Source organism: Polypterus senegalus, chromosome 3 (assembly GCF_016835505.1).
Source record: "Polypterus senegalus isolate Bchr_013 chromosome 3, ASM1683550v1, whole genome shotgun sequence".
NCBI lineage: Eukaryota > Metazoa > Chordata > Cladistia > Polypteriformes > Polypteridae > Polypterus > Polypterus senegalus.
Genome location: NC_053156.1, coordinates 225511076 through 225537213, shown reverse-complemented (window position 1 = coordinate 225537213; position 26138 = coordinate 225511076). Strand labels below are relative to the sequence as shown.

Sequence of the window (26138 nt, the reverse complement as noted above, 5' to 3'; positions counted from 1 at the left end):
ATATTGTTATTCTACAAATTCTATAAAAAATAATAGGGATTTACTCTTACCTGGTGATACATTTTCCCATTTTAAATGTTTCAATTTTTGTCATTCTGTCTAGTGGGTGAGTGATTGAGGTCTGAGATTGACAATAAGGTGACAATAATAATATCCAACAGTGATATTATTAAAAGACACTGCTATCTGTCCAGATGCTTTATTGAGATATTTATGGTTTATTTTTTAATGGTTTCTTTAAATTTTATAAATATCAAGTTTATAATCTGTCATCCTCAGATTTGCTAATTAACTAGATCCAGTGTTAAGGTTTTTCTCTGCTGAAACTACCATTTTTTTACGAGGTGAGTAAATCCCCAAAGCAAATGCATGATCCATGGGAAAATTTATTTAAGTGATTTTGACCTGTCTCAGCTTTTTATTGTGTTAAAAACTTTCAGTCTGCTTATGTGCTTCCTTTACATGACAGACTGAAGATTTTTTTTTTTTGTTCATGTTAGTCATCACTTTTCAAGCATTCCCATAAGTGTGTTATTTTTGCTTTTATTATCAGATGGTTTTCCTCCCAGTCTCTCATGCACTCAACCTTACCTTGGAATAAACACACGTGACCTAATAAACTAAGGTAAAGAAAATACTTACAGACAGGCATACTAGGGTCATTATGATCTTGGTAGGAGACAGGATTTTTTTCCTCGTAGTTTTAGGTTTAAAGAGTCAATATTGTCACATGGCTCCATGCTTAAAAGAAAATCACAATACAAGGACAGTAATGCAGCAAACCTTAAGACAAGTCTAAAGTTGCACGCAAACTATAAATAACACACCACCCTAGAAATGGTCAATATGTAATGCCCATATTTTAACAAGAAGTTGAAGTGGTGATGCAACCAGCCCAGCTCATTCCAAACAGCATGTTGAGTCTTGAGTCGAGAGGAGAGTTGCGGCAAAGTAACAAACAAAAAAATAAAACAGAGAAAAAGATTGAGAGATAGACTTGAGTTTTGCCACAGTCCATTCTCCTCATGTCATCTTCCATGTGTTTTTCATGGCTGTAATCTTTATTACATTGCAGTTCTTTCTTACTTAGCCTAATTTTATTTTCCCTCTTCAACTAAGCCTCATTTCCATATTACAACTCTCATAAACTTTTCCTTTCTAAAAAAGAATCTCTATCTCTGAAGTTAGAACTGGAACTCTCTTTGTATTTAAAAGCTATTTAAGTAGTGCTTATTCTATATTTGTTCCCAAACAACTTCATCACCAATGTTAACATTTACATTTACTACATCAGAATCCTGCAACCCTTTTGAGTAGAGCTGAACAGAGCTACACAATTGAGAGATAGATATGAATCAAAAAGGAAAGTGCTTTTGGTTTTACTTAGTAGCTGGGCAAATGGATGAGTCAGACTGTTTGAAATGCAACATAACAACGTGAACAAGAAAGCCAAGATAAACTACAATTGTTGTTTTTTTCTTTGTATTCTCTGCATTTGTCTTTTAAAAGTCCTCATATTGACAGTACAATGCTGTGACATGTGGTGATCAGCACTGCTGCCTCACAATTCCAAAAGATTCTGTTGAGGTCTTGGCCTGATCATTACCTGTGTGGATTTTAAACATTCTTCCGAAAATTGCCTACTTTCTTACCCCCAATTTCTCAATGTCTAGTGTCCTAGGTTAATTTTTGACTTTAAATACAAGTCCAGTACTGTTGGTGTGCTTATGTGATGGATTGCCACTACTTTGCTGACTCTTTTTCCTTGTTCCTGATTCTACCAGGATAGGTTTAGCCCAGTTTGAGGATGAATGGATAAATGAATCCAAGGACTTGTTTGGATTTCTGTAGCTACCCTTGTATTCCTCCAAGTTTGGAGAAATGCCAAGAGATCGCTCTTCTATTAATACAGTAACATTTATATTGTAGAACTAGAATTACAGGTTATTGAAATGGGAGAATTTAAAAAGTTTGCTTTCCAAGTGTAAAAGAAATACAACAATGGCACAAGCTTCTGAAACCTGACTGGCAGGATGCCTTTTCATTTTTAAGCGCCATGTACTTTTTGATTTAAATCTCTATGACCTTAACATCCAATGTATAGTGTATGTTTGACTGTCTAATTTAGCTGAAAGATTCTGTGGGATTAAAAATTTACGTAGGTGAAAGTTTCTAGTAAACAAAAGCTTATTTGATTTTATAGCATAAATTAAGCTGAGGAGTTTAAAATGTTGAACCAGATGTTTAGAAATATTTTATAAATACACTGTATTTTGCTTGTGAGCACATTATCATTAACTGACTTTATGGTCAGTATATTCTAAAGGTTTGCCCTGCTTGTTCTTTTCCCCCAAAATTCCATGTTCCACATTCTGTGACTTCAGGCATCCTAATTGCCACAATTCATAGTCCTCATGTCCTCCATGTGTTTTTCAGCTTCCTTCATGCCTGCAATCTTTTTCACAAGAAATGCATTTCCATAATACTGCACTTTTGAAATGAAGATGCGATCTACCATAACCTGGTCAAACTCCAATATTTTTAAATGACTGTTGTCCAAGATGCCCAACGAAGGTGATGGAATTAGAGAATGTTCAAATAGAAAGTCAGTTAAGAAGTGTGTTGCATGAAAAAAAAAATCAGTAGAAGCTTTTAATTAATCAAGACACTAACCCTGAACAAGGCAATTAGTGTTCTCTTTGAAATAACTATAGTGCAGTTAGCTATAATATATTCTATAGATATAATGAAGGACTTGCTAAAATTGAGTAATAGTATCATTAAATCGCTGTAAATAACTCTCTTTGAAGTTTTCAACAGACTGGTTATTTTAGACGTTCCTATTCCCTCTTTCTTTCGACTCATTCAGAGGTGTCTGTTTGTCTTATTTCAGTATGTCTTGCATCAAAGCGACTTCATAGTCAAGGAGCTTGTGCTTCTGTACATCTAGCTAATGATGTCCTCCCACCTTACTTCAGTCATGTTAGGCCACTGCTCATTATAAAACATCAGCAAGTTAAGCATTCATTGAGGCTCCTGCCAAACACGTCCCCCAGTAATTCATTCTCTTAGAATATTAATAGAATCTAGACTTCGAGTAATATGAGCTAGAATAAGTGGGTCTCACCAATATTTTTTTATTTGGTATTAGGATATAGCGGGTTGGATAATGGATGGATGGATTAAAAATAATGGGATGTTAATAGCATCATTATTTTAATTAAAACACCTATGTGGAAGTACCTGTTTTCAGCAGAATCTTTTTCCTTCATTTACTTTTTTTTTTTTTTAAACAAAGATCATACAAATGTGACTATAAGGCTATCTAAGCAGTTTTAATCACACAGACATTCTTAATAGGCTACTTAGCCATCATTTACTGAAATGTTTGTAAGATTGTATCAGAAGTGTTAAGTGTTTCAGGCTTGAAGATCCCATTTAATTGTCTTGGGGGGGAAAAGATGGATGAAATGCTAAATAAACAAAAAATAGCAAATCACTTTATCAAAACACTTCTGCATTCTTTTGGATGTTGGTCCACAAACTGACCACAATGTCCTGCTAACCTGTGCTTTTATAGCACAGTGCAGGAAGAGGTGGGATTGGAGCTGGGGGCAGGTCAAAAGTGATGTCATGAGTTGTCTTTGGCCCATTCTTCTCCACTCAAGAGACAAAAATGGAAAAATGGATAAAGTCTGTGTAAAGATCCCAAAAACAAGAAACCTACCTGGTCTGCCTTGCAGAGGCAACCTTAACTTAAGCCAGGCCCCAAAAGCTATCTGCTGGCTTCAGCTGGAGTAGGCCCCAAAAATGGATAGCTGACAGAAACAACTGTAACAGTCTCAAATTAACCCAAAAGCCCCTCAAGAGGAAGGATAATCTTCAACCTATGGCTTATATTTAAAGGGCAAATAAATTATTTTTAACAAGTACATATGGATTTGCAAAAATATAGAAACAAGGCTCAGCAGAACAATAAGAAGCACAAAGGAGTTAAGTAAAAGACAATCCTAGAGCAAACAAAGTCACAATAAACAAATTAGAAGAATCCAATAACAAAGAGAAACATAATCAGACAAACGATAAAATCCAAACAGAATACAATACTTACATGAAACAAAAGATTCTCACTCCTGAGGCTTTTTGGTTAGTTTAGGGGTGATTATATTAGTGTGGTCTCTTGAGGCTCCACCCACAAAGAACATGGAACATTAGTACATTTAAAAAGACATTACACTATTATTGCTTCACTTGTAAAACCAATGGAAATAGACTTGTGAAATAATAATTTGAAATGAACATAATCAACAATAACGGATAACTTCAAAGAGATACATGACAGTGTTCAACAATTTCTCTTTCCTACATGCACCCTTAAATCAGCTGCCATAGAAGACTCTCCATACTCATATGTTTGACACATGTACTGCGTATGAAAGGCTTGGGTATCTTTCTGGCACTCCAAGGAGATACCAAAAAGAAAGCTGGAACATGGTCAGTAATTTCATTAGGGTTATATAGTTTAAGATCACATTAATTACTAAAAGACAAGTTCAGTATTTGTGAATTTATGGTCATTTGTTATATATTTTAGGCATGCTGTCATTTAGCACAGATTCCAGTTTTGCTAAATCAAGTTATATTTAGTAATTTTATATGCAGTATCTTGCCAAAGCAGCTTACAATTGCAGCCTGTATGGCTTGAGTCCAAATTTCAAACAAATGCCTTAACTGCCATGTATGTCGACAAGTAATATCTAAAATAACAAAATAACTCTTTAACATTCATGTTTATAATCATGTCATCAACCCATAATGCTAATAATTGACTAGATGAATAATAATAAAACAGCATCCTCACTTACAACACAGATGACAGGTCTGTCTTCCTTCACATACTGAATGTGAGGAATCAATTCAACTGCCGATGTATAGAGCTTAATGTTTTAACCATCTGGCCAGTATATAAATATTTATGTAAAACAGTATACAAGATCATTTGTTTTAATTGTTAGGAAAAATAAAGATTTCCTGTTTTATGATTCTAATATGTCTATATGATTTTTCGGTCACAGAAATAAAATATGCATTTTAAATATTAAAAGTGGGGAAAAAAGGTGAAGTAGAGTATTGCAATATCTTTCTTCGTGTAAAAAAATAAGTACACTCCATGAAATGTTTGTTTTTTAACACATGTGGACATATCAATGTTTAATTTTCATTTAAATAGTTTCTTTAGGTAAAAGTGACATTATTAAAAACAAAGAAAAAACAATTAAATTAGAATTTGCAATGATTTGTTTTAAAACAATGTCATTTCCATTTGTGGAAAAATAAGTACACTTTTGGCTGTATAGGTGTTTGTATTGCCCTCTTTGGCAAAAAAAACCCTCAAGTAGGTGTTTCCTTTAACTGTCTACCAGCCTTGACATCAGCTAGGAGAAAGTTTTTCCTTCTCCTTCATGCAGAATCAGCAGAAGAAAATCTTTTATGCACCCAAGCTGTAAAATTGAAGTTTGCAAATGAACATCTAAACAAGTCTGATGCATTTTAGAAACAAGTCCAGTGGACCAATGAAGTCAAAATAGAACTTTTTGGACACGATGTGCAAAGGTATGTTTGGAGAGAAAAGGGTGCTGAATTTCAGGAAATGATCACCTCTCCAGCTATTAAGCAAGGGGTGGATCGATAATGCTTTGGGCTTGTGTTGCAGCCATTGGCACAGAGACCATGTCATTGGTAGAGAAGGAAGAATGGTTTCAGATAAATACCAGCAAATTCTGGAAGCAAACATCATACCATCTGTAAAAAATTTGAAGTTCAAAATTGGGTCCTACAGCAAGATCATGATTTGAAACACACCTCAAAATCTACATTGGAAAACCACACGGTGTGCAAGCTGAAGGTTTTGCTATGGCCTTCACAGTCCCTCAGCCTAAACATTATTGAAAATCTGTGGATAGATCTCAAAAGAGCAGTGCATGCAATCCAGCCCAAATATCTTGCAGAGTTAGAAGTCTGTTGCAAGGATGAATGGGCGAAAAATACCCCAAGTAAGAACTGAAAGACTCTTAGCTGTCTACAAAAAGTGTTTACAAGCTGTGGTACTTGCCAGAGTGGGTGCTACTAAGTACTGATCATGTTGGGTGCCCATAATTTTGCTTCAAGCCCTTTTCATTCTTTGGTATTTTGTACCTGTGAATGATGGAAGTAAAAATGTAATCTTACTTAAAATGTGAAAATGTCATCTTTAACTTTATGCCTTTTGGTGATCAGTTCATCTTCTGCTTGCTTAACTATTCACAGTAACAGGCATTTTAAGGATGGGTGCCTACATTTTTACATGCCACTGTAACTCTATCTTTCCCTTGTCTGTCCATAGCGCATTTTTCCAGAGAGCTCCTTGCCTAAGTGTTCATGGGCAAACTTTAGCTTTACTCTGATCTTCTTTCAAGACAGAAAAGGACAGTTCCCATGTAGGTCTCATTTGTGTAGCCTCTTTCTAATGGTAGACTTATGCATTTTGACATCAACAGCAGCAAGAGCTTCCTGTAGGTCCTTTGATGAAATTTCCAGGCTCCTGGAAACTTTTTTCAGCTTCTTGCATTCTGCTCTCAAGCTAAACGTGCTGGGGCGGACTAACCTGGACAAATTGTCAGTTGTTTGAAATCTTCTCCACTTGTATTTATATTATTTCACTTAGCAGACACTTTTATCCAAAGTGACTTGCAAAATAAGTCAATATGCTCGAGTAAACATCAGCCTGAGGGACTATTTTGGAACAAGTGTTACAAAAAAAATTGATCACCATAAGGAAAGAGCTCAGAACAATAGTTACAAGAATCTGTTAAAGCCATTATCAATTAGACATAAATTAACAGGACAAGAGAGTCTTCAAATGCGTCTTAAACACATTGAAAGAGTCAGTAGTTCTGATGCAGGTTGGCAGTTTATTTTATCATCAATGAGATGTCTGGGTTGAGACAGAAATGGAATCACCAAACGCTGTTCATCAGCAGACCTGAGTGGGCGATAAGGAGCAAATGACCTCACAAGTGTCTCCATAAGTATAGGTGCTGATCCATTGACTATTCTGTAGATAAGCATCAAGGATTTAAACTTATGATATGCTGCTACAGGAAGCCAATATAGTGATATGCAAAGAGGAGTGATGATAAAACCCTTGATCAAGAACGGAAGTGCAGCCAAACCAGCTAAATGATGAAACACATAAATTATGTCACTGAGCTATTACCTGAATTTGCATTGACATGACAAACATATAAAACTTAAAAAGTGATTGTAATGCTGTATAGACAGTATTTTACTTCCCTTTCAAGAGGCCCAAAGCTGCATATTTGCACTGAAGGACTTTCTAGTTTTTTTGTCAGTTTATAAACAGTAGGCTAGCTGTTGTCACTTCTCAGGGAACTGGCCGACAGGTCAGGAATATCTTGGCCAGGCTTCACTCCATCAATCCCACAGTGCTGGAAGCCAATAGTGAACTGGCAGGGAGCTACAACCCGTTTTCGTATGGTGTGGGTATACATACATAAAATGTAACCATGTTTTTTGCCAACATAAGAAGTCACTATTCATCAGTCTCCAGTTTTCCTAGCATAATAAGAGCACTTTGCTCCAGTCATATTGCAATAAGGGCATCTGGCAAGAATGAAGCTGCTTTTGTCCTCCATAAGCACTTATATTATATTAATACACAAGTAATCTGTGATGCAAAGATGAGACTGACAAATGTCATGGCTCGGTGGTCTGAGTTAATCCATGATTCTAAAGTTAGCATTAGAAGACAACTTGTTACTTTGTTGGTAGGGTAACTGGCTGAACCCTTAGTTAGTATTTCATAAGGCCTATACTATTCATTGTAATAGCAATCATATCATTAGCTTTGCCAGATGATAGTGGCTACCTGTTTAGACACTGGTGCTTTTCGTTTTTCCTGGACCCCAGAGCACATACAAAGCACTTCAATGCAGTGCGGCACATAGCATACGATTCCTCTTGTCAAAAGCAGGTGTCATTGTCTGGATGCGTGAGGTGGGATGCTGCTCTACCAAACAATGAAGCCGAAAGAGGTAGATTAGCATGTTCCATATATGGATGTTTCAGGGTGGCAACCAGGTGGAGTTCAAAGCACGTTCACATACACACATTTACAAAATGATTGTGACATATTAATAAATTGTGTAGAAATGTGTGTATGCCAGGTTTTATAATTTTTTTTTTGATGTACGCATATTTTTAAAAACGATGCCCCAGATGTGCTGCTTGTAGTTGATCTTCTGTACAGTGGAATTGTTGATTTTCCGATTGTTAGGAGATTTGTTAAATCCTTTCCTAGACTCATAGACATCTGTAACATTCTTTCTGAGGGCCTCAGAGGTATGGTGATAATACACACTTTAACAACAAAGAACAAACTAAACTAAATATCTGAGGTTTAAATAAGAGGAGTTTCCCCCAAGATCTACACCTGCACCTTCGTCTCATTTTAAGTATATGAGGTTATGATAAATGTATAGTGTGATGGATGGCCAGGGACCTTACCTGGCTGGGACAACTTCTTAAAAGAAGGACCTGGGGAGCAGATATGCACAGGGCACTGCCCCCCAGAGCGCTAGATGTCAGCCCCCCTGGGTTGTAGCAGTGCCTTGGATTCTCACAGGGCTCTATGGGAGTTGGAGTTTGACACAGCCCTGTTGGGTTCCGTGTGGGTTACCAGGGGAGCTTCAGAACCCTACTTTGTCTGGCTTACATCATACCTGGGAGTGCTTTCAGACCCTGTGCTGTGTGTTTTGGTGAGCTTTATTGTACTGTGCTGAGCAGGTGAGAAATGACTAAAAAATGTATCCCACTAAACAAAGCCTGTATGTTGATGGACTTGTGTCTAGTGTCTGTCTGTGCCAGGTTTGGTGAGATGGTCACAATAGTTACCTACTTTCACGACATATGAAATTTATACATAGGCTTATTTAAATTATGCAATGGACTTCAACATGTAAATGTGACATGATGTTTGTTATTTCATCTTTATATATAAATACTGTTTAAATGATGAGCAAATCTTAATATGCCCAAATATGTTAAAATATGTCATTAATACACTGAGGTACTGGGATTTTGTTTTTTTCCCTGAATGTGTAGGTATGAATCTCTGCATTGGTCCTAATGTCTGTAGTGTGCAGTCACTCTATACAAGATGACACAGAATCAATATAACACATTTAAGATGTTTAGTTATTTTAAAAATTGAAATGAAAATGATGTTAAATTGAAGAATAGAGTGTACTTAGGAGGCCACAACCTGAGCCTTTTCAGAAACTTCTACTGGACATGCACCGCAGAGTTCTACATTCATTCCTTGCTAGTCAGCTTTCATCATAGACAGGTACTTTGAAGCTGATGAACTTGTCCATTTGATAGTTTTGTTCCATGTACTGCATGGCAATAATTTGATATTATTTATGTTTTAAGAATTAAGAAATTTCTTACTGGCTATATTATGTCTTAACCATGCACTCTGTGTTCTTTTTCCATTAACCTTACTTGAGTCCTGAAATTATGATATCAAAAAGCTCAAACTCCTTTTCAGTTACAATTTTATATTGTTCTTTGCTTAGGTTGGGAATGTCATTGTGAATATTTTTAAGGTTTATTAGTAGCATCACATCCAACAAAATGTAACAGAAGCCTGTATTAGGTGATTTGAGAACCACTGTTATAGGGATTTGATTTAAACAGTGAAAATATACAGAATAACAGTTCTTTGTATTTTAAAATAAAAATAATTTCTATATTATTGTATATTGACCTAACTATCCGGATAATGCAGCATATTGTGGGGTCCCTGGCAATTCCCACCCCTAATGAAGAGTGTAATGCAACATTTATGTTATTATAATTGGATCTCTAGAAGTTCATGGCACTGTGCCAGCCTTAACAAAATGAGACCTCAACCTGCCAAATTCATAAAGTGACCATTCACCTCCATCCCCACATATACATATTTTGCAGTTTTTGTTATATCTCTCTATTATAAAAAAAAATCTTGACAGGGAGACCAGGGAGATTAGAGACGAGATCTTCTCGGAAGACAATTTGACATCCTTCGAGAGACACTTTAACGTCCCATGAGACAAGGCAGTGAGACAGAAGGACAGCTGCTGTACAGTCTTTTAAATGATTGACACGCATAACGACAAGCAGAACACGAACTTTGGCAGAAGCAGCACAAAGGCAGTAGCTGATCCGTCCGCTTCTCCTTAGCGTGCATTCAGTACTCCCCCCCCCTCCCCCTTCACAATGCAAGCGGGAGAGATGTGAAGTGGCAGGAGCGTAGTGCACCTACAGGGGGTTGAGCAAAGCGAACGAGACCTGATCATCTTAGAGCGACACTTTGACGACACGCGAGACTATACATGACAACCTGTGGTAGTTGGCCGGCTTGTCATCCCGCCCAATACCCCCAGGCCGCCAGATGGAGCCCTCCCTGCAGTATGTAGGTACCCCGAAGACCAACAGGAAGTCATGGACTTTGTAGTTTTTATCCTTAGCCCTGCTGGGTACCACAGGGGCCGCAAGAAGGAGCTACAGGGAGGACCGAAGACTTCTTTGTGCCCTATAACCCGGAAGTGCGTCATAGGAAGAGCGACATGCTTCCGGGGTGAAGAAAAGGACTTTTTACCTGACCCTGAAGTGATACAAGATCACATGGACTGGGGATTGGGAACACTTCCGGGTCAGGGAATATAAAAGGATTGTCGGAGCTCCCAGACTTCGAGCTGAGCTGGGTGGAAGGGTGGCAACGCGCCTGGGAGTGTGGAGGATTGTATTATTGTTATTGTGATGTATTATATGAGTATAGTGGAGGAGAGGGTGCTTTGTGCACTGTGGCAATTTAATAAAGTCATCATTTGGACTTTTACCTGGTGTCTGGAGTTGTGGACAGGGGTTCAAGGGAGCAATAGCGCCCCTTATCTGTCACAAACCTTAGGAAGTAAAACCCGTGAGACGGTGACTTTTGCACATCACGCCCTACTTACAAACAATTTAAAACAAGTCCATGGACATCTAACCTAGCAGTTGTTGGAATGCTTTTGGCAGACACACTTCATCTGCTCCCAGCTCTTAAAGCAATGACAAGCAGAACATGCAACTCACCAGCAGCAGCAAGCCAGCAGATGATCCCAGTGCATCTCCTTAGCGTTCAGCCCACCCCACCCTTTTGAACGCTAGCGGCAAAGACGAGAAGTGGCAAAAGGACAGCTGCTATACAGGCTTTTAAATAAATGACGCAAAGCATGACAAGCAGAGGGCGCAGCTCGCCAGCAGCAGCAGCAGCAAGACAGCAGCTGAACCGAACGCATCTGCCCCCCTTCACAACGCGAGCAGCGTTATTCATCCCACGAGAAAGAGATTTAACCACGCTCGGGATCTATACTAATAAAAGGCAAAACCCTCACTGACACACTCACTCACTGACTCACTGACTGACTCATCACTAATTCTCCAACTTCCCGTGTAGGTAGAAGGCTGAAATTTGGCAGGCTCATTCCTTACAGCTTACTTACAAAAGTTGGGCAGGTTTCATTTCAAAATTCTACACGTGATGGTCAAAACTGGAAGCTATTTTTCTCCATATAATGTAATGGAGTTGAGCTCGATGGCCGTGGGGGGCGGAGTTTCGTGTGACATCATCACGCCTCCACGTAATCACGTGAACTGACTGTCAACACATTACGTAGAAAACCAGGAAGAGCTCCAAAAAGCGCTGAAGAAAACATGCATTATACAATTGAGAAGGCAGCGAAACAATAAGAAGCGAGCGAGTGACACATGCTGTACAAGCATATTCATGCCTGCTGCTACTTCGGAAACAAAGCACGGTGTAAACCTAAACTTTAAATTAAGTTCATAGACAGGCTGCCGCTGGCGTTTGTCATGCCCACGGCTAATGCGGGATACAAGTTTAATGAGAGGACGCAGGGTATAAACGACAGTTTTGATCACTTTCTAACTAAGTTCAAATTGCTGGTCAAAGGCTGTGCTTATGCAAATTCTGAAAGACTATGTTTGTGGGGGGATTGACAGTTAAGGCGGGCGGAGGAGTGACGTCATCCTCTCCCCTCCCATTCACCTCATTTTGCTCTGAGCTGCGCTCCGCGGCTAACGCCGTCTTCGGAAGCAAATTCGTCACACTGCCACCAAATACTCACAGAAAAATCCACAAGTTAATACACACACTGTCTCTAGAGTTTATCCATACTGAATCCTCCAGGCACTACTTACAAAAGGTTACATTGACAATCGTGTTACGTTATTTTTAAAATGTTTCCTTTTCTTAGCACAAGCACAGCTGAGAAGCTTCGATGCATGTGCTCCATAACGCGTTAAAAATAATGCATTTAATCACACTTTGCATTACAAGCAAAGGGGAACTTTTGTCAATGCATGATTTCCTGGTACACCGATTACATTGATCAGCGGTTCCTGATTCATTTTACCCTCGCACCCCCTTGGTTTGAGAAGAAGTATGAAAAAATATGAGGTTAACACAGAAAAACAGATCACCAATTCAAGCTTTATGAATATGTGTATATGTATGTGTATATATATATATATATATATATATATATATATATATATATATATGTGTGTGTGTGTGTGTGTGTGTATGTATGTATGTATATGTATGTGTGTGTATATATAAACTGCTCAAAAAAATTAAAGGAACACTTTGAAAACACATCAGATCTCAATGGGGAAAAAGAAATCCTTCTGGATATAGACTGGGTAATGTGTTAGGAACGAAAGGATGCCACATCTTTTGATGGAAATAAAAATGATCAACCTACAGAGCCCTGAATTCAAAGACGCCCCAAAAATCAGAGTGAAAAAATTATGTGGCAGGCTAGTCCATTTTGCCAAAATTTAATTGCAGCAACAAAATTGTACGCAGCACTTTGTATGGCCCCTGTGTTCTTGTATACATGCCTGACAACATTGGTGCATGCTTCTAATGAGATGACAGATGGTGTTGTGGGGGGATCTCCTCCCAGATCTGGACCAGGGCATCACTGAGCTCCTGGACAGTCTGAGGTGCAACCTGGTGGCATTGGATGGACCAAAACATAATGTCCCAGAGGTGTTCTATTGGATTTAGGTCAGGAAAGTGTGGTGGCCAGTCAATGGTATCAATTCCTTCATCCTCCAGGAACTGCCTGCATACTCTCACCACATGAGGCCAGGAATTGTCGTGCACCAGGAGCCACTGTACCAGCATAGGGTCTGACAATGGGTCCAAGGATTTCATCCTGATACCTAATAGCAGCCAAGGTGCCTTTATCAAGCCTGTAGCGGTCTGTGTGACCCTCCATGGATATGCCTCCCCAGACAATCATTAACCCACCACCAAACTGCTCATGCTGAATGATGTTACAGGCAGCATAATGTTCTCCATGGCTTCTCCAGACCCTTTCACTTCTGTCACGTGCTCAGGGTGAACCTGCTCTCATCTGTAAAAGCACAGGGCACCAGTGGTGCATCTGCCAATTCTGGTATTCTATGGCGAATGCCAATCGAGCTGCATGCTGCTGGGCAGTGAGCTCAGGGCCCATTAGAGGACATGGGGCCCTTGGGTCACCCTCATGAAGTCTTTCTGGTTGTTTGGTCAGAGACATTCACACCAGTGGCCTGCTGGAGGTCATTTTGTAGGGCTCTGGCAGTGCTCATGCTGTTCCTCCTTGCCCAAAGGAGCAGATACTGGTCCTGCTGATGGGTTATGGACTTTCTATGGCCCTCTCCAGCTCTCCTAGAGTAACTGCTTGTCTCCTAGAATCTCCTCCATGCCCTTGAGACTGTGCAGGGAGACATAGCAAACCTTCTGGCAATGACACGTATTGATGTGCCATCCTGGAGAAGTTGGACTACCTGTGCAACCTCTGTAGGGTCCAGGTATCGCCTCATGCTACCAGTAGTGACACTGACTGTAGCCAAATGCAAAACTAGTGAAGAAACAGTCAGAAAAGATGAGGAGGGAAAAATGTCAGTGGCCTCCACCTGTTAAACCATTCCTGTTTTGGGGGTCATCTCATTGTTGCCCCTCTTGTGCATCTGTTGTTAATTTCATTAACACCACAGCAGCTGAAACTGATTAACAACCCCCTCTGCTACTTAACTGACCAGATTAATATCCCATAAGTTTCATTGACTTTATGCTATACTCTGATTAAAAAGTGTTCCTTTAATTCTTTTGAGCAGTATATATATATATATATATATGTTTATGTGTGTGTGCATATATGTATATGTATACAGGTATATATATATATATATATATATGCCAGCAACACTCATGACAATGACAACACAATTACATTGTCAATCATATTACGTTATTATTAAAATGTTTCCTTTTCTTTTTCATTACTTCTTTAACACACTACTTCTCCGCTGCGAAGCGCGGGTATTCTGCTAGTAGGAAATAAAGGACAAATATTGTTTTCACAAAAGTTTTAATTTAAAAGTTGAAAATAATGCATATGTAAAAATCCCATGAAAATAGCTATCTCTTTCAAATAAAAATACATTTATGTGGAACCTTCCTTCATGTTGTGATTCTACTCCAATGCTACAGCAGCATGAAAAATGGAAATTCTCTATATTTAATAAAATCTGAAATTCAATTGTTTCCATATAAACACACAAACTACACTGATGTACATCCAGTTTTCTGTTTCTAAGTAGTCTGAGATCCCAGTATTGATCACTCCACCATGATGCCCAGGAAGATCTTGGTGTAAAACTGTGATATGATTTTTGAGCAAGCATGATCTGAGGAGCAGGATATAAATCCATTCGGAAAGTATTCACAGCGCATCACGTTTTCCACATTTTGTTATGTTACAGCCTTATTCCAAAATGGATTAAATTCATTTTTTTCCTCAGAATTCTACACACAACACCCCATAATGACAACGTGAAAAAAGTTTACTTGAGGTTTTTGCAAATTTATTAAAAATAAAAAACAGAGAAATCACATATACATAAGTATTCACAGCCTTTGCTCAATACCTTGTCGATGCACCTTTGGCAGCAATTACAGCCTCAAGTCTTTTTGAATATGATGCCACAAGCTTGGCACACCTAACCTTGGCCAGTTTCGCCCATTCCTCTTTGCAGCACCTCTCAAGCTTCATCAGGTTGGATGGGAAACGTTGGTGTACAGCCATTTTAAGATCACTCCAGAGATGTTCAATCGGAATTAAGTCTGGGCTTTGGCTGGGCCACTCAAGGACATTCACAGAGTTGTCCTGAAGCCACTCCTTTGGCTAGGCTGTGAGCTTAGGGTCGTTGTCCTGCTGAAAGATGAACCGTCGCCCCAGCCTGAGGTCAAGAGCGCTGTGGAGCAGGTTTTCATCTAGGATGTCTCTGTACATTGCTGCAGTCATCTTTCCCTTTATCCTGACTAGTCTCCCAGTTCCTGCCGCTGAAAAACATCCCCATAGCATGATGATGCCACCACCATGCTTCACTGTAGGGATGGCATTGGCCTGGTGATGAGCGGTGCCTGGTTTCCTCCAAACATGACGCCTGGCATTCACACCAAAGAGTTCAATGTTTGTCTCATCAGACCAGAGAATTTTGTTTCTCATGGTCTAAGAGTCTTTCATGTGCCAAACTCCAGGCAGGCTGCCATGTGCCTTTTACTAAGGAGTGGCTTCCATCTGGCCACTTTACCATACAGGCCTGATTGGTGGATTGCTGCAGAGATGGTTGTTGGTTCCTCAAGACTGCGTTAGCTGCAGAGCTCAGCTCACAGCGAAATGAGGTAAATGGGAGGGGAGATGATGATGTGACTCTCCCACCCGCCTTAACTGTCAATCCCACCACAAAGACAGTCTCTCGGAATTTGCATAAGCACAGCCCTTCACCAGTAATTTTAACTTAGTTACAAAGTGATCACAACTCTCGTTTATATCCTGCGTCCTCTCATTAAACTTGTATCCTGCATTAGCCGTGGGCATGACAAACGCCAGCGGCAGCCTGTCTATGAACTTAATTTAAACTTTAGGTTTACACCGTGCTTTGCTTCCGAAGTAGCTGTACTCATGAATATGGTTGTATGTGTGACTCGGTCGCTTCTTATTGTTTCGCTGCCTTCTCAATTGTATAATGCATGTTTTCTTCAGCGCTTTTTGGAGCTCTTCCTTGTTTTCTACGTACCGAGTAGACAGTCAGTTCACGTGATTACGATATATATATATATATATATATACACACTGTATTATATATACATATATACATATATATACACACACATACATACATATATATATACACATACACATACATATATATATATACATACATATATATACACATACACACACACATATATATGTGTATATATATATGTATGTATGTGTGTGTATATATATGTATATATGTATATATAATACAGTGTGTATATATATATATATATATATAAATTAATTAAATAAATATATATAATTGTTTTTTTTTCTTCTGTCTCACCAGCCCGGTACATTATCAAGGTAGATGGAAAAAAAGGCCTATTCCGAGGCCTGACGCCCCGGCTCGTATCCAGTGCCATTTCCACAGTGGTGCGCAGCAGAGCCAGACAGGTAACTGCAAATTAAGTTGTTGGGAATCTCATGAAGTTGAAAGTTAAAGAAAGCTGGACATTTGTTTATTAACTGTGTTCTAAATGTTGAAAAGTAAAAAGAACATATGGGACATGCAAACCACAGTGATAGGGCCATTTGGATTTGTTTAAGATCACACTAAGTATTATAGTATCCTATGAATATGCACGTATTATATAAAAGTACTAGGCTGACCCGCCTTTTAAGGCGGACTTTTAAGTTGACCACTTCTTAAGGCAATTCAATATTTAGAATTTGATATTTTATACAAACTCATTAATTTGGTTATATTGCATTTGAGCGGTATTATTAATTTGGTTATATTGCATTTGAGCGGTATTACTTTAATACTCGTAGTTTCTGTTATTTTTGTGATGAAATTTAATCTTTTTTTCTATATTGAGGTCGCCCTTTTGAACCCCCCTGATATTTACTACGCGGTGAGGCATTTGTACTCCATCAACATTAATTATTTCCAGAGACATAATTTTGTCTATTTTTCCAGCGCATCGCGCACAAAAGCAAGGGAATGATGGGAGCACCAGAACTCTGCTCATATCATGTCGCTTCATACCGCAAGCTGCAAGTAGTAAGTCTGTGATAAGGGGAATACCGCTAAGCTTTCCACTCACCGGACGGAAGGACAATCCCGACTGCTTTTATATAGTAAGAAAGAAGAAGAAGATATCGCACAGTCTGGAGTAGAAAATCATCTTTTACCTGGAAAAACGAAACTACAAATCCCATCGTGCATTGCAAAATAGACAGGGCGTGTGTGAAACTCCACGCCTGTGTAGCACTCACGGGACGGAAGGACAGTCCCGACCGCTTTTATATAGAAGGACTCTTCTTCAAAAACTAAATTTAATATTTAATTCTAATAGTTCCTCAGATATTTCTGAAAACACTCGTCAAAAGTAGAGATATGCTTTACAGAAGCCAGAGATAACCAATTTCTTCCACAAACCTTTCGCCAAGCATTAATCACTGTCTTTCCAAAACAAAATAAGGACTTATTACAATGTGCATCATACAGACCAATTTCACTTCTGAATAACGACGTTAAAATACTCTCTAAAATCATAGCTAGAAGGATGGAGAAAGTGCTCCCTCGGTAATATCACAAGACCAAACTGGATTTATTAGGGGCCGACACTTATCTTCAAATCTTCGACGCCTGTTTAATGTAATATACTCACCAACTAAATCAAACACCCCAGAAATATTATTATCATTGGATGCAGAAAAAGCATTCGACATGATTGAATGGAAATACCTTTTTACTATATTGGAGAAGTTTGGGTTTGGCCCGAACATTTGTGCATGGATTAAATTACTGTATACTAACCCAGAAGCTTCAGTTTGCATCAATAACATTTGCTCAGACTACTTTAAACTAGAACGTGGCACAAGACAAGGATGCCCTTTGTCACCGCTGCTGTTTGCAATTGCCATTGAACCACTGGCAATACATTGTCGAAATACTGATCAGATAAAGGGGATTAGCAGAGAAGGACTGGAACAGAAAATCTCATTATATGCAGATGACATGGTACTGTATATATCGGACCCAGAAAATTCTGTGCCTGCAGTCTTAGCAGCACTCACAGAATTTCAAAAGCTCTCTGGTCTCAGAATTAATCTGAATAAAAGTGTACTCTTTCCGTGAATTCTCAAGCATATAATATTAGATTAGACACCCTACCTTTTATCATTGCAGAACAGTTTAAATACCTAGGGGTAAACATCACAAGTAAACATAAAGCTCTATATCAACAAAATTTCGTCGTCTGCATGGAAAAAATTAAACAAGACTTGCATAGATGGTCAACCCTTCATCTCACACTAGCTGGAAGAATTAACACTGTTAAGATGAATATTCTTCCTAAGCTCCTTTTTTTATTTCAAAACATCCCAATATACATTAATAAATCGTTCTTTAAGCAATTAGATTCAACAATAACCTCATTTATTTGGAATTCAAAACATCCACGCATCAAAAGAGCGACCCTACAAAGACAAAAGGCAGAAGGCGGCATGGCTCTACCTAACTTCCAGTTTTATTACTGGGCGCAAATATACAGTCGATAAGAACCTGGACACAAATAGAAGAACATACACAGGCATGGACCGCAATAGAAGTAAAATCCTGCAGTACTTCTTTGTATTCCTTGCTCTGTGCTCCAATAAACACACGTTATCGGCAATACACTAATAACCCAATTGTGCTCCACTCACTTAGAATCTGGAACCAATGTAGAAAGCATTTTAAGGCGGAGAAGCTTCTTTCTGTGGCACCCTGCAAGAGAACCACCTCTTTCAACCTTCACAAACATATGCAGTTTTTAATATCTGGAAAAAATTTGGAATTAACTTGCTTAGAGATCTTTATATAGACAACGTCTTTGCATCCTATGAACAATTACATTCCAAATTTAACATTCCAGCTACAAATTTCTTTCACTATCTTCAAATCAGGAACTTTGTTAAACAGAACCTTCCAGATTTTCCTCATCATCACGCTGGAAAAATATTGCTCAATTTCAAGGAATTAGACTCCATCTCTACAATATATAAAATCATTTTACAATCCCTTCCTTTCAAAGATCCAAGAGGACACTGGGAAAATGACCTCTCAATTAATATATCAGAAAAGGAGTGGAAAGTAGCAATGCAGAGAATTCACTCGAGCTCCATATGCGCAAAGCATACAATTATACAACTCAAAATTATATATCGAGCACATCTGTCTCGACTAAAACTCTCAAAATGTTTCCAGGGCATGATCCAACCTGCGAGCGTTGCTACCAAGCCCCAGCCTCACTGGGTCACATGTTCTGGGCCTGCACCAAATTAACATTATTCTGGACAAAAATTTTTAATTACCTCTCAGACAGCCTTGGACTCACAATCCCTCCTAACCCATTAACAGCTGTGTTTGGGGTTCTTCCAGAGGGTCTTAAAGTGGAGAAGGACAAACAAATTGTGATTGCATTCACTACACTTTTGGCACGCAGACTTAGTCTGATAAACTGGAAGAATCCAAACTCTCCTCTTTAAGTCAGTGGGAAACTGATGTGTTATATTATTTGAAATTGGAAAAAATCAAATACTCGGTTAGAGGATCTGTACAGACGTTTTTCAAAACATGGCAGGATCTAATCAGTAATATTTTAAAATAAGTTTATAAAGCACAGAGAATTTATTAATTTAGGTATTTTTGCAAGCCTTAAATTTTACACCGTTTGGCTTGCTCTCTCTCTCAGGGTGGGGATCGATCTGTTCTTAACATAATTCTTTTTTTTGTAAAAAATTGATTGCTATGTATTGATTGTAATAAAATTAATAAATAAATAATAAAAAAAAAGTAGAGATATGCTAGTATACCTGATGTGTACAATGTAAAGAAAAAACATTTTCTTAGAGAGCTCTGCCTCAGGAATTTTTTAAACCTGTGTGGCTTGTAATCTTATAGTCTGGTGAGTATATTTAAATCTTTAACACTACTGAAGATGGGGTTTTATTTCAAGCTATCTAGAAAAGTAAATATTCCTTGCTTTCTAGTGCTACACGGTATGCCTATATTTTTGTGACCATGATGAAAACATATGATGGATTCCTAGCTGTCATGTAAATAAATGTAAGCCAGGAAGATACACATTTTTATATCCATAAAAAAAGTGAACAAGGCAATTTTTCAGTTAAAGCTATCTATGAAAACCAACTTCCCTCTCCCACACCCTAGCAGGAAATGACAAGCTTTTTACTGTTGCACAAGCTGTGCTCATGGTCACCTTGTTGATCACTTTCTGCACTGCAAAACAACTGGGAAGAAAACTGACTGCTTTGTTAGGCACATTTAGTCACATTTATTATTAAGCACCCTCCACTTAAAAGTCCAACACGTTATAGAATAAGTGCAAATATAGTAAAGAAATTAAAATGCACCAAAAATACTAAATATGGGTGTCACATCAGCTCCAAGTCAGAGCATGTGCTATCATGGATGTTGAGGGGAAAAAAAATGATTAGTGATGGCAGCAAAATTACAATAATTTAATCCATTAAAACCAGTAGTATTAAACAACTATTTACAGCAGCCCTCACAAATGTATGCTCTGCTAAAATAATGAGCCGGGATTTACATGTTAAGATGAGTGACACGTCATTGATATTGGTAGTTACATCATGGGAAAATGTGGTTGCCTTATACAACAAAGAAGTGCAAGGATTTATCATGACAGCTGAGTGTCATCAACAAATGAAGGATGGTTAATATTCCACTTTTGAATCAATCTCCTAAAGGCAACATATAAAGAGAAAGAAGAATTGGTTCCATTAGTTGTAATATAATCTGAATGAGTAAATTAATCATTTTTTACATTAGAAGTTGCAAAACCAAAAGTAAGGCATAAACTTAAGATAAAAATATCTTAAACATTAACAGAAGTTCTGAAACAAATCATAGAGAACATACTTGTTGCTGAAGAACAGTAGAAAGTCCTTTAACGCCATTTTGGAGCGCATCCTTTTAGTTATGTGAATTCTAGCAGTTTCTGTTTAAAGCTAGCGGACAATTAAAACAACACTAAGAAAGTAGTAGGGACAATCACATTTAGATTATTGGCCTCTAAAAAGCCCATGTTTTATATGGTAAGACATTGTGTTTAATTGCTAGGAAGTATTATTTATTCTGTGTAATGACTGACTTGTTATTTTTTCCTCTTCTGCAGGCCATTCCACTGAGTGACATGGAACATGTGTCCAATAAAGATGACATCAAAACTACTCTTAACAAAGTTGTCACTGAGGTAAAGTGCAGATATTAAATAATGCTGGTGTGAAAATATCTTGGTCATAAAGCTTACTACAGTGAGCCCTTTGTCACTAATAGGATAGAGAGAACACAGATGGAGAGATGGAGCAAGTCAAGCCTTTTGGCTTTAGTAGGGAATGTGTTGAGAAATGCAGATTAATGACAAATGGCTCTAAATGTTCAACACACTTGCTGACCTCCTCCTACATGGAAGAGTGAGCACATATATGCGACTAACTGAAATAAGTTGAATTGACATTGCATAATGACTTTAATAGTAGAAACCTACAATCATTCTCAACTAGGACAATTTTGAAAAGCCAGTGAGCTTTGTAAAGGCTATGTATGTGGGATATTTTTGTTCAAGTGTCCCTAAGACTGACATGACAGAGAAAAAAAAAGCAAACATCTGTTTTCCTACAGACCTCCCATGAGATGGTGGTTCAGTGTGTTTCCTGGGTTCTGATTCATCCATTCCATGGTATGTGGCCTAAAGTCAACTTACTTTTATAGGTATTGCAAATGTCCTGTCCACTTTTAACCTGTCTATTTAAATATAGATTTTTGTGTTATTTTTTACCTTACGTCTTATCAGACCTTCTATTAAGACGTGCTGGCTTAACCTTTGTTAAGAATTTAACAGTCTTTACTTTTGTTTCAGTGATTTCTGTACGTTGCATGGCTCAGTTTGTTGGGAGAGAGGTGAAATACAGGTAAGAGTAGGCTTAAAAAAAACAAACACGTCTTTTACTTGCACTTACTGATGCCAGCCTCTCTTACTTCAGGAAATGCTTGTAAGCAACGTTGTTGCTTAACTTTCTGATCCATGTAAATAATTAGTGGGACTTGAGGAGGATAAGCTGTTTTGTGCATCAACCAGTTACATATTTAATATGCATTTGTGGTGTATTTTTATATTGTTTTATGAACTCAGATTTAAATAAAGATTTGTGGTTCCTTACATAATACAGGTGACATCATTGTTTTTAAATTGACTAAATATATAGTCTTTAATATTTCTCTTGCATACATAAAAGGATACTAAGTCTTAATGTTTTGCTTTATCATGTGTAATATATCCTGTTTTGTGTGTTTTTAATTTACATGATGTGAATTTATTATTTCATGGTTTATCTTTTCTATTAGTGGCTTGTTTGGCTCTATTGTGAGAATCTACAAAGAAGAGGGACTTATGGGGTTTTTTGTGTAAGTTTTAAAAGATTAATGATACTTTTGAAATTATGTGTGAATGACTAATTTCTATTTTTTATATATAATGCACGTCTACCTGCTGTACTGTACACTATTACAAATAAAGCTTAGATAAACTAAGATAAAAGACCACACTCCACCACAACGATGCAGGCAGTAGAGGACCCATGTGGTCATTTATTTTCCTTTGGCCATTTTTTCCACTCAATATTTTTAAAGTTATTTGATTTCTATGGTTGAAACAATCAAATATGAGGTGATGCTTCAAATAACTAAACATAACCATGTTACTTATCACTTCACCAGCCACCCACCCCCTACAATAGAGTTCATTTGGACAAAACACAAGAAATACAACTTGTTCCAAATTAGATTTTAAATATAAAAAATATAATCATTCTACTAATGAAAAAACTCAAACTAATGTATAGGTCATATTTAGAAGATGTCCAGTATTATCAGCTCAATCTTGAAAAACAGAATGCGAATTGCTTGACGGTGAAAATAAAGTTATTTAATATGGGTTATGCTGAAAACTAAAGAATGCTGTTTTCAGCATGTCACACAGTATTAAGTATAGTTTTTAAGAAGTAAAAAGGAAAGCAGTTCATTGAACTAATTCTTCTAACCTTGAAATATTATATCGCTGTACAGTATTTTATCTTTTGGTTGATGGTTATATAAGTTAACGTGTTTATCTCACATTCTGTTTGCAGGGGACTTGTGCCTCACTTAATGGGAGAGGTCATATTCCTTTGGTGCTGCAATTTGTTGGCCCACTTAATTAACACTTACGCTGTGGATGACAATGTAAGTTCAATTAGCTGTCCCTGGAGAAGTAAAGTTTGCTATTCGAATACAAACCATGGTTATAATTCATGTTTTTCAGTGTCCTCGTTAAGTTTCATTCACATCTTTCCTTTGTTTTCAAGCTGTATCTCTGATAGTTCTGCATGTGTTGCTTTTATTATTGGTATCTCCCACAGTTAACTGCTTTGTTCAAACTCCACATATGATTAGTATAGAAAATTACAAGAAAACACTTATTTATTGTATCTTTACAGTTCACCCATGCACCAGCAGTGAGAAGCTACACAAGATTTGTAATGGGGGTAAGTTATTAAAGCAATGATGCTTGATATCATGTCAGACACACATTCTGTTAGGTTGGAAAAGGATGATTTTTTTTCTTTTTGGTGTTAACATGAGAGTGTCATGCAAAGGCAGGAACTAACCACTATTGGAGGAAGGACTAAATGAATTGTGCAAAAAAACTTCACTGCAGGATGTAGTGGAGCGAATGGCAAAGTTCCACAAAATGGTGCAACACAGTGAGAAGTGGGGAGTTCAGCTAATGGAATCAAAGTTATAATATAAATATGACAGGGTTGATAATGCGCACAGCATGATATATACATTCTAATCTAAAATATATTTTATGCTGGTAGCTAAGGGGAAAACTGAGATGAGGTCAAGGAATTATTGAACTTTAGAATCAAGGTGAACAATTATAGCAGAAAGATTCAGAAGAGTGGTTAATTTTTCAAAAGTGCAGATTCAAATGAAAGGTGTAAAACACATCCATAAAGTGCAAGAGATTCTAGATTACACTAATAGAATGCAATCAGTAGGAGTGGATTAGTAGACATGTACACTTGAAGCCACAAAGTATAAAAGGTGCACAAAATGACAAAATGCATGTGCAACTAATGCACTTGTTTACTTTTTATTATATGTGTGAACTCACTGCTTGGCCTTTCCTTTCAGATGGCTGTCAGCCTACTCACATACCCCTTTCTGGTGGTAACAGACCTGATGGCCATTAATAACTGTGGGTAAGTATCATTGCCTTATCTAATCTAAGGTATATGAACTGCCTAGGAACTGAAAGACAAAAAGACAATTTTTTATTTTATTAAAATTCCTAAATGTGTCAAACACTGTTATGGGTTTTATAAAGTGTTATTTACATGACATGATCAGTGTCCAGTTCTAATTTGTATGCTTATTAGAACAAACAACATTACAACACAGTACATCAAATTAAAAAAATGCTTCACTGAATGATACTCGAGTATGCCTAACAAGTTGGTTTTTTTTTTAGCATAAGTGTCAAAGGAAACTTTATACATCATACACAGCTATGTACAGTACAGAATTGCAAAAAGGATACATCATTAACAGTAATGTACTGTACAATAATCTTATGTGTCCATCTAAGTTCTGTTTCAGCTCCACATAAAAAATGTAGTTTTATTACTTTAATTGTTCAAACTTGATTAGAAATGTTGCCGGTGACTGTAAGCCTCTCTACAGTGTAGATTGCTTTACTGTCCTTACGTTGGCACTGCCTAGAGAACGTTGCTTTAGTAATTTGAGTAGTTACACCATACACTTAATGGAATCTCAGTTTACCCAGCTATTGTTTTTGCCTTTATGTTTTTCACAGGTTGGTGGCTGGAAATCCTCCTAATTTCCCAGTCTTCAAATCCTGGATACATTGCTGGCGGCATCTTGGTGCCAAGGTATTAAAACCAAGTTGTCATTATTTGTATTGGATAACCTTGAAATTAAACCAAAGAAAACTGCTCTGGGATAGAAATGCATTTTCTGGTATACTCATAAAAACTTTACTGAGGCAGAAAATTAATCTTTTTAAATGTTATTAGTATAGTGCCTTCCACTGTTATTGGCACCCCTTGTAAAAATTAGTAAGAAGGGTTAGAAAAAAAAAATCGCTGTTTGCTGAAGAACTGTCATCTTGCACTGAAAAACTGAGAAACATCTGACATTTTATTGAATCAAGTTAATTCAAAGAAGAACAAAGCCCTCATCAAGAAATAAATATTTTTAACAAAATCACATGTGCCACAATTGTTGGCACCCCTGCATTTAATACTTTGTGCAACCTCCATTCGCCAATGTAACAACACTGAGTGTTCTCTTAGATAGATAGATAGAAAGATAGATACTTTATATATATATTAATCTGAAGTGGAAATTCACATACTCCAGCAGCAGCATACTGACAAAAGCAATATTAAAGAGTGATAAAAATGCAGGTAAAACAGACAACAACTTTGTATAATGTTAACGTTTACCCCCCAGGGTGGAATTGAATAGTCTCATAGTTTGGGGGGGGGTCGATCTCCTCAGCCTGTCAGTGGAGCAGGACAGTGACAGCAGTCTTTCGGTGGAGCTGCTCCTCTGTCTGGAGATGATCCTTGGATGCAGTGGATTCTCCATGATTGACAGGAGCCTGCTCTTGTAACCTTTTATAAGGTTGGAGAATACAGAGCATGGCATCTGAGACCATTCTTCTTTACATAATCTCTCCAGATCATCCAGGGTCCTTGGCCCTCTCCTGTGTACTCTCCTCTTCAGCTCACTCCACAGGTTTTCAATTGGGTTCAGGTCAGGGGACT

General features: G+C 37.7%; 1 protein-coding gene across 1 annotated transcript in view; it reads left to right on the top strand.

The window, feature by feature from the left end:
* LOC120525928 (mitochondrial carrier homolog 1-like) overlaps positions 1-26138 on the top strand; it is a 45263-nt gene that overhangs the window by 9763 nt on the left and 9362 nt on the right. The window contains exons 3-11 of the mRNA XM_039748626.1: positions 16558-16664; positions 21419-21496; positions 21925-21982; positions 22163-22214; positions 22648-22707; positions 23430-23523; positions 23778-23825; positions 24481-24548; positions 25163-25238. Of these exons, the coding sequence (XP_039604560.1) occupies positions 16558-16664; positions 21419-21496; positions 21925-21982; positions 22163-22214; positions 22648-22707; positions 23430-23523; positions 23778-23825; positions 24481-24548; positions 25163-25238 (641 nt within the window). The remainder of the gene's footprint in view (positions 1-16557; positions 16665-21418; positions 21497-21924; positions 21983-22162; positions 22215-22647; positions 22708-23429; positions 23524-23777; positions 23826-24480; positions 24549-25162; positions 25239-26138) is intronic.